The sequence below is a fragment of the Mesocricetus auratus genome, unplaced genomic scaffold (genome assembly GCF_017639785.1).
Source record: "Mesocricetus auratus isolate SY011 unplaced genomic scaffold, BCM_Maur_2.0 Super-Scaffold_100691, whole genome shotgun sequence".
NCBI classification, from domain to species: Eukaryota; Metazoa; Chordata; class Mammalia; order Rodentia; family Cricetidae; genus Mesocricetus; species Mesocricetus auratus.
The window spans coordinates 27,067,701-27,075,356 of record NW_024429267.1 but is presented as its reverse complement, the minus strand read 5'-3'; the positions used below and the strand labels follow the sequence as shown (position 1 = coordinate 27,075,356).

The window sequence follows — 7,656 nt, the reverse complement described above, 5'->3', positions numbered from 1 at the left end:
AAGTGCAAACATGTTGTGTTTGTAGAGGCCTGAGGCATCATTTTTCAGGACTGTCCATCTTGATTTTGAAACAGAGTTTTTTCACGAGGAGCTGATTAGGCTAGGCTGGCTGAGCTTTGAGCCCCTTCTGATACTGCCTCCCTAGTGCTGACATAACAGAAGTGTGCCACTATGCCCACTTTTTACATGTGTGCTGAGGTGTGAACTCAGAGCATCATACTTGCACAGCAAGCAATTCACTGACAGACATCTGTCTAGCCCTTAGTGTTTCCTTTTTGATTTTAAAAATGTATATTTTTTTATGGACATGAATGCTTTTGCCTGCAACAGTGTATGTGTACCACTTTTGTGCCTGGTGACCACAGCAGACAGAAAAGGGGACCAGATCCCCTGGAACTGGAGTTTGTTAGCTGCCATGTGGGCGCTTGGGAACCAATCCCAGGTCTTCTGCAGGAGAAGTAAGTGCTCTTAACCAAGTCAGATTGGCAGTTTTTAAAAAAATATTTATTTTTACATGAATCTGCCTGCATGAACATCCATAGATCACTGCAGTGCCTGCAGAGGCCAGAAGAGAGTATTGGGTCCTGTGGAACTGGAGATTAGAGACAGTTGTTAGCTGCCACCGGAGTGCTGGGAATTGACCCCAGGTTCTCTTGAAAAGGAGTGAGTGCTCTTACTGAGCCATCTCTCCAGCTCCCACACAGCAGGCTTTTGAGACAAGCGCTTTCCCTACTATGTCATCTTGCTGGCCCTGGCCTTGGTCTTTAAAACCTTTCTTTTTCTCTTTTTCTTTGTATGTTTACACCTGCAGATGTATGTGTATTGGTGCATAGGTTGAGATCAGAGGATAATTTTGGGAAGTTGGTGCTCTTGTTTCATATGTAGATTCTGGGGACTGAATTGAAATTATTTGCTTAGCTATCTGAACAGCCCTGGCTTTGAATTTTTGATCCCCTTGTCTCAGTCTCTACAGGGCTATGATTACAGGGGTGCACAACCATACCTATAGTGATTGCCGTTATTTTTTTGTGGGAGTAAAGGTCAACATAATGGGAAAGGTAGCCAGGTGGTGGTAGCGCATGCCTTTAATTCCAGCACTAGGGAGGCAGAGTCAGGTCGATCTCTGAGTTTGAGGCCAGCCTGGTCTACAAAGTGAGTTCCAGGTGAGCCAGAGCTGTTACACAGAGAAATCCTGTCTTGAAAAACTAGCCAAATAAACAAAAACCCAAAAACCATAAAACCAGTCAGGTGGTGGTGGCAGGAGCCTTTAATCTTAGCATTCCACTTGGGAGGCAGAGACAGGCAAGTCTCTGAGTTTGAGGCCAGCCTGGTCTATAGATCGAGTTCCAGGATGGCCAAGGCCACACAGAAAAACCCTGTGTCATAAATAAACATACATATAAACAAACATAAAATACCATAAAACTAAATAAAACCAATCATCTGTTCACACACACATATGTATATATATACATATATATATACATATAAATAATTTATTTTTCCCAGTCAGAGTTTCTTTGTGCAGTTTTGTAGATCAGGCTGGCCTCAAACTCACAGAGGTTCTCTGCTGTGAGCCACCACCGTCAGCTAGTTTTAATTTTTATTTTCTTGCTAGGGGTTTAGCAGAGAGTGTAGCTGTATGTTTTTAATTCAGTCCTTCCCAGGACACCAGCCGCTTCTCTGAATAAGTCCTTAGTTTGAGCTACCTTACAAAAGCCAGAATTGAGGAAAAGCCAGCTGAGGTTGGCTGAAATGGAGAGACAAGGGTGTTAGTGGAGGGCCTTGTTGACTTAAAGATTTGAGCTCTTGAGCTCGGGATGTAGCTCAGGTGACAGAGTGCGTGTCTAGCTTACGTGCAGCCAATCCCAACACGGGAGGTGGAGGTAGGAGCATCAGAAATTCAAGGTCGTCCTGGGCCGGCTGAGCTACATGACACTGAGGGGGGAAGGCAGACACAGTTGGTCTAGAATTTTCTCCTGAGTGTAATTTTCCTCTTGGGGGATGGAGGAGGATGTTGGAGATCAAGCAGGATGGACCACTGAACCACAAGTGTTGCATAGGATCTGTAAAGTAAGGACATGGGCAGGGGGATGACTGTGCACACAAACCAGCAGTCTCAGGCTAGCCTTGAGTGGACCAGCATTGCCAGAGGGGATGAATCAGAACGATCCATTTTTAGTTTACATGGTAGAGGGTGGTGGCTTTGCATGGTTGCAAGGCAGATAGGGAATTTTGGGAGAGCACATGACTGATAGGATTTGACTAACTGATGTCAGCGGGAGAATCTGGTGTCCTACACGACTCTTTTTCCGACTCAGGCTCCTGGATGCTAATGGAAGTATGTCCTGTCAATGGTAACTCTGGGAATGCTGCCATTTTGTTCTCAGACAGCACCTCAAAGTGCCAAGGCTGGACTTGAACTTGCTATTTAGTCTCCTCCTGCTGGGATTATGGAGACGATTAACGGAAGGATTAGGTGTTCAGTTTCTTTCTTTTGAAACCTCAGAGTATTCAAAGGGTCTTAAAAATATGGGGCCTGGAGAGATGCTCAGCAGTTAAAGGTGCTTACTGCTGCTCTTGTAGAGGACCGAGGTTTGGTTCCTAGCACCCAAATCCAGAAGTTCGCGACTGCTTGTCACTCTAGCTCCAGTGGGATCCAGTGCCTCTGTGTGCACCTGCACTCACAAGTACACACTCATATGACATGCCTACAAACACATACAGACAATTAAGCCCGCACAAAAGTGCAGAGGAAAAAAGGTCTAAGACACGGAAGGAATTTAGGTCAGATGGAAAGGTCTCCTTCTGAGAGTTCTTCACATTGCCTAGGGATTGGCTCTTTTTTTGGGGGGGAGGGGTTTCCGAGGCAGGGTTTCTATGTGGCTTTGGAGGCTGTCCTCGAACTAGCTCTTGTAGAACAGTCGGGTCTCGAACTCACAAGAGATCCACCTGCCTCTGCCTCCCTAGTGCTGGGACTAAAGGCGTGTGCCATCCATAGGCTTTTAAAATCACCTCTATTAAGATTTTGGTTGCTTGTCATTGATACCATTATCCAGACCTTTGAGATACAAAGTAAAATCTCGTTGTAGTAATCAAATCCTACAGCAAGAATGTTTGATAGTAAGGGATTTAGGCAGTGGAAATCCAGAGCCTTATTAAACAGGTTTTGGTTAGATACTACTTCAGAAATATTCCCTACTTGGTCCATTTGTCAAAGCACCAGTTTATGTGCCTAGGCACTTCGAAGAGTGTTCCTCTAACTTTCTTTGGACTGTGGGCTTGCTATCACAGCATAAAGCTCATTTGGGGGGAACCAGTAGCTTTCTAAAAATAAGCTTTTATTTATTTTTGTCAAAAGGATAATGCTATTTTCATTTCGGTTGCTCTGGCTAAAATTAGTATCCATATCGTCTGAGATACAAGCGCCTTTGTCTTGTCTTTCTTGTACCTCGTAAACGGTTACAAAGGAAATGTCACTCCACATAACATTTAGTTGCCAAGATGTTTGAAAAGAAACACGGACATTTCCTTCACAGTTGTCCTAATCACGAAGCTTTGTGCTGCTTCAAGTTGATCAAAGTGTGCCAGGAGGAGCACTCAACTGCTTAAAAGGCCAGGGACAGAAACGGAATATTGCACAACCCAACACCACCGGGCCGGTTAAGCTTCCAAATCTGGCCTCGGTGTCATCCCCAGGCGGGAGGCACTGGGATTTCCTCGCGAACCCGCCGCGCGGCGCCCCTCCCTCCGCCCAGGGGATTCGTGGGAGCGGAGGACGGCGCGCGCCGGGCCGCGGGATGCCCCATTGTCCAGCGGCGGAAGCCGGGGCTCCCCGGGGTGACTCCCGAACTCGAGCCCCGCCACCCGGTCGCCCCGAGCTCCGCCATCCCCGTGCGGCTCCCCTCCCCCGCAGCCCCATTGTCTGCCTCGCCTCGCCCCGCCCCGGGGGACACGTGCGCCTGCAGCTTCCCGAGCGCCCAGGGCGCGGTGCGGCGGCAGAGCGGGCGACTAGTACCGGGAGCCCTCGGAGCCCTCGGAGCCCGGGCCGGCGGTGGGGCGGTGGGGGCGGGGAGGGCGGGGTGGGGACATGCTTGTCTCCTGACAAAGAACGAGTGGGACACGCCGAGCAGGCCGCCCCGCCCGCGGAGCACGAGGGAGTGTCCGCGCAGAGGGCGGGGTCTCTCATTCACTTGGCCCCACACCGCCGCCGCGGCGGAAGGGCGGGGTCTCAGCCCCCCTTCCCAGCCGGGAGCTGGGGGCGGGGCGAGGGGCGGGGCCCACGGGCGCGCGTCCCGAGGCGTCGGCTGCGTCGTCACGTCAGCGCGGGAGAGAGAAAGAGCGACTCGGCAGGGACTGGGGACGGGCCGAGAGAGCTAGCGAGGGAGGGCGTGTGCCGGAGTGCCAGCGAGGAGGAGAAGGGCGGCCACTCGTGTCTGAGCGGCCGCGGACGGGAGTGGGGACGCTGGGGGAGGAGGTGCAGGCAGGGAAAGGAGGAAGGCCGAGAGGACAGGGCGGCCGGCGGCCGTGGCTGGGGGAGAAGGAGGAGCTGTAGGAGGGCAGGGGCTGAGGGAGTGAGTGAGAGAAGCGGACGCGCCAGGGAGGGAGGGAAAGGGGGTCACGCGGGGGCGCGCGCGCGCACTGGGAGCGCGCTCGGAGGCGAGTGGAACTGGATCGGGTTTGCTGCCAGCGGCGTGAGCTTCGGCCGCCATTTTACAACAGCTCCACTCGCGCCGGACACAGGGAGCAGCGAGCACGCGTTCCCCGCCACCCGACCCGGTCGGACAGGATTCCTCGGCCGCAGCCCCGCGGGGAGGTAACGACCGCCGGCACCCGGCTCTGGGAGGGGAGCTCCATGACATTGTGGAGGGAGCTTGGGGGAGGGCGGCGCGGGGAGAAACCGGCTTTTCTGGAAAATGGATTCCAAGGGGGAGAGAGGAGCACGTTGGCCGGGGCTGCCAGGGAGTAGGCCGCGGCGCCGCCGCCACTTCTTCCTCTCCATGTGCTGCCGCGGCTGGGCTTTGTCTGCGGCGCTCCGGGAGGAGGCGCCTCGGCAGCCCCGTGGCCCGCGCGGACCGCGAGCGGCGGGCGGACTTGGTGCTGTCGTGGCCGGCGGCGCGGGAGTGGGCGGAGAGGCGCGGGTGCTGTCCCGCGGCCGGCCGTCGGGCTTGGGCGGTGCTCGGCTCCCGCGGGCGTGCGCCTGGCGGCGGAACGCCCTCCCGGCGCGGGCTGTCGGCCTCGGCGCCGCAGCCACTGCACCGAGGGGTGCGGGAGGCCGGGGGTCGCGGGCGACTGGGGAGCGCCCGGGGCGGAGAGCCATGTGTCAAGGCGGAGACGGCGGCGCTGGGGGGCGGGGAGAGCCCGTGGCCTGGCGCCGCCGCGGCCTCGGTGTTGAGGGGCGAGATTGTGCGGCTGCACCGTTCGGGGGGCTCGGACCGCGACTGCGGGTTGATGTTGGGAGGCGGTGACGACCGCCCTGGCCCGCTACTCGGTGGGTTTCCGTTGAAGGAAGTTGTAGGACATTTGAAGGCGCAGAGCACGTGTTTCTAATGGGCTCCTGGCGGCCGCAGTGGTGAAGCTGCCGCTCCGGGTGCGGAGTCGGGGGCGGGCTTTGGGGTGTGGGGGTGAAGGGTGGAGGAATTGGGTGGTGGGAAGGTGGCTTGTGTGAGCGCTTTGTTCTTCGCTGGCTGTTACTGATCTATAAGCGGCAGGCGGGAAAAGCGCACTTTCTGGTTTACCTTGGAGAGAGACAAGCCCAGCGTTGCTTTCTTCACACACACCTTATTCTCCGTTTTGGAACTGCTGCATGTGGCAGGCTCGGCCGGTCCCTGTGCTGATTGGGCTTCATTTGTAATAAGGTTTTTCCTAGCGAGTGTTAGCAGGTGAAGTCAGGGGTGGTGCTCAGGAAAGAATGTAGTGAATCGGTCCGTCTGTACCCCGGGCTCCAAATCTTGCTTGTCAGGCGATGGTGACTGTAAGGTTTCTTTCGAGGGAGGCGCAAGCTGGCTGGTTGTAGTTACTGGTAGAAAGTAAAGATTGGGACTGTCATTGTCCACTGTTCTTTTTGAAGATCCTAGTTTAATTTTGCTTATTGCGTTTGAACAGATCTCTGGAAACATGGCTACAGAACATGTTAATGGAAATGGTACTGAAGAGCCCATGGATACTACTTCTGCAGTTATCCATTCAGAAAATTTTCAGACATTGCTTGATGCTGGTTTACCACAGAAAGTTGCTGAAAAACTAGATGAAATTTACGTTGCAGGTAAGAACTAACACTTGCAAAATTACATTATGAAATTTTTCTATTGGATTTCTGGCTTTGAGCTAAAATAGCAACTTTTTGTGGTTTCCAATAAAGGTGGGAACTGGAGCTTTGCCTTGTTCTGATAGTTGGTTAACTTAGGTTTGATCTAGAGTTTAGAGTGAAGAGGGAGGGATGAAGTGGGAAAAAGACCTCCCTAGGGGAAGGCTGTCTGGCCTGATGGATAAGTATATGACAGTAGCACCAGCTGTTGAAGGTTGAGAGCAGCCATGTGACTTTTTGGGGTATTTTTAAAGCAGGGTTCTTGTTTAATAACGGTTACTGTAGGCTAGTTTTCTTGTCTTTCTTGGTGTGGTGGTTCCTTTTCTAGTGGCATTTGACATTGGTAGCCATGCAGTTGTTATGCTTGGTGTTTTGTTGGTTGACAGGATTTGTAGGCCTCTATATTTATTGTAGAAATATTTCAGTGTTCAGGATTACTTGGACATATAATGGGATGTAAAATATGTTGACTACTTTCTGCGTAGTTGAGAGGACTTACTTCAGAATGGCTAAAGTATATTCTTCATTATGTAGGTTAGGGGAATAGAATCGCCACGTGTGTGTACCTGTATTGGCCAATGCAGGGCTTTCTGAAGAAGTAATTTGGAAATTTTAAAAGGTGATAACTAACTTAAGTTTTCTCTTTCCAGGGCTAGTTGCACATAGTGATTTAGATGAAAGAGCTATCGAAGCTTTAAAAGAGTTCAATGAAGACGGCGCATTGGCAGTACTTCAACAGTTTAAAGACAGTGATCTCTCTCATGTGCAGGTAATGTTAATTTAATTTCAGTGTAGAAAGGAAAAATGAGTACTTTTGGTCTGCTCATTTAAATTTAATTAGACACAGACATAATAGTAATGTTAATATGAATGGAAAATTTCTTTACAGAACAAAAGTGCCTTTTTATGTGGAGTCATGAAGACTTACAGGCAGAGAGAGAAGCAAGGGACCAAAGTAGCGGACTCCAGTAAAGGACCAGATGAGTCGAAGATTAAGGTATGTGCTTGAGAACTTTCTGTAGCTTTAAGGTTTGTGTGTGTGTGTGTGTGTGTGTTTTGTTTTGGAGATAGGTTTCTCTGTGCAGCTTTGGAGGCTCTTAAGACCAGACTGGCCTCTAACTCACAGAGATCCACCTGCCTCTGCCTCCGGAGTGCTGGGAGTAAAGGTGTGCACCACCACTGCCCAGCTATGTTAGTTTTTTAAGTTGGTGCTTTTTAATATTGTTCAACTGTTCTTGAGGTAACAGTTATGATTTAAGAAAACCAGTTGCTAAGAAGGGCATAAATGTGTGGTATTTTACCCCTATTGGAAAAGGAGACCTAGATCATGGACATGATTGGAATATGAA

The 7,656-nt window shown here is 51.4% G+C and overlaps 1 protein-coding gene across 6 annotated transcripts in view; it reads left to right on the top strand.

Moving 5' to 3' along the window:
- Nucleotides 1–4,619: 4,619 nt before the first annotated feature.
- LOC101830868 (synaptotagmin binding cytoplasmic RNA interacting protein) overlaps nucleotides 4,620–7,656 on the top strand; it is a 36,728-nt gene continuing 33,691 nt past the window's right edge. For 3 of the 6 annotated variants that reach the window (XM_040739437.1, XM_040739435.1, XM_040739434.1), the window contains exons 1-4: nucleotides 4,683–4,816; nucleotides 6,106–6,265; nucleotides 6,958–7,076; nucleotides 7,197–7,304. In XM_040739437.1, the coding sequence (XP_040595371.1) occupies nucleotides 6,118–6,265; nucleotides 6,958–7,076; nucleotides 7,197–7,304 (375 nt within the window). In that variant the 5' untranslated portion in view covers nucleotides 4,683–4,816; nucleotides 6,106–6,117. Of the gene's footprint in view, nucleotides 4,817–6,105; nucleotides 6,266–6,957; nucleotides 7,077–7,196; nucleotides 7,305–7,656 lie in introns of all 6 variants that reach the window. The other 3 variants (XM_040739438.1, XM_040739436.1, XM_040739439.1) reach the window with 3 other exon arrangements.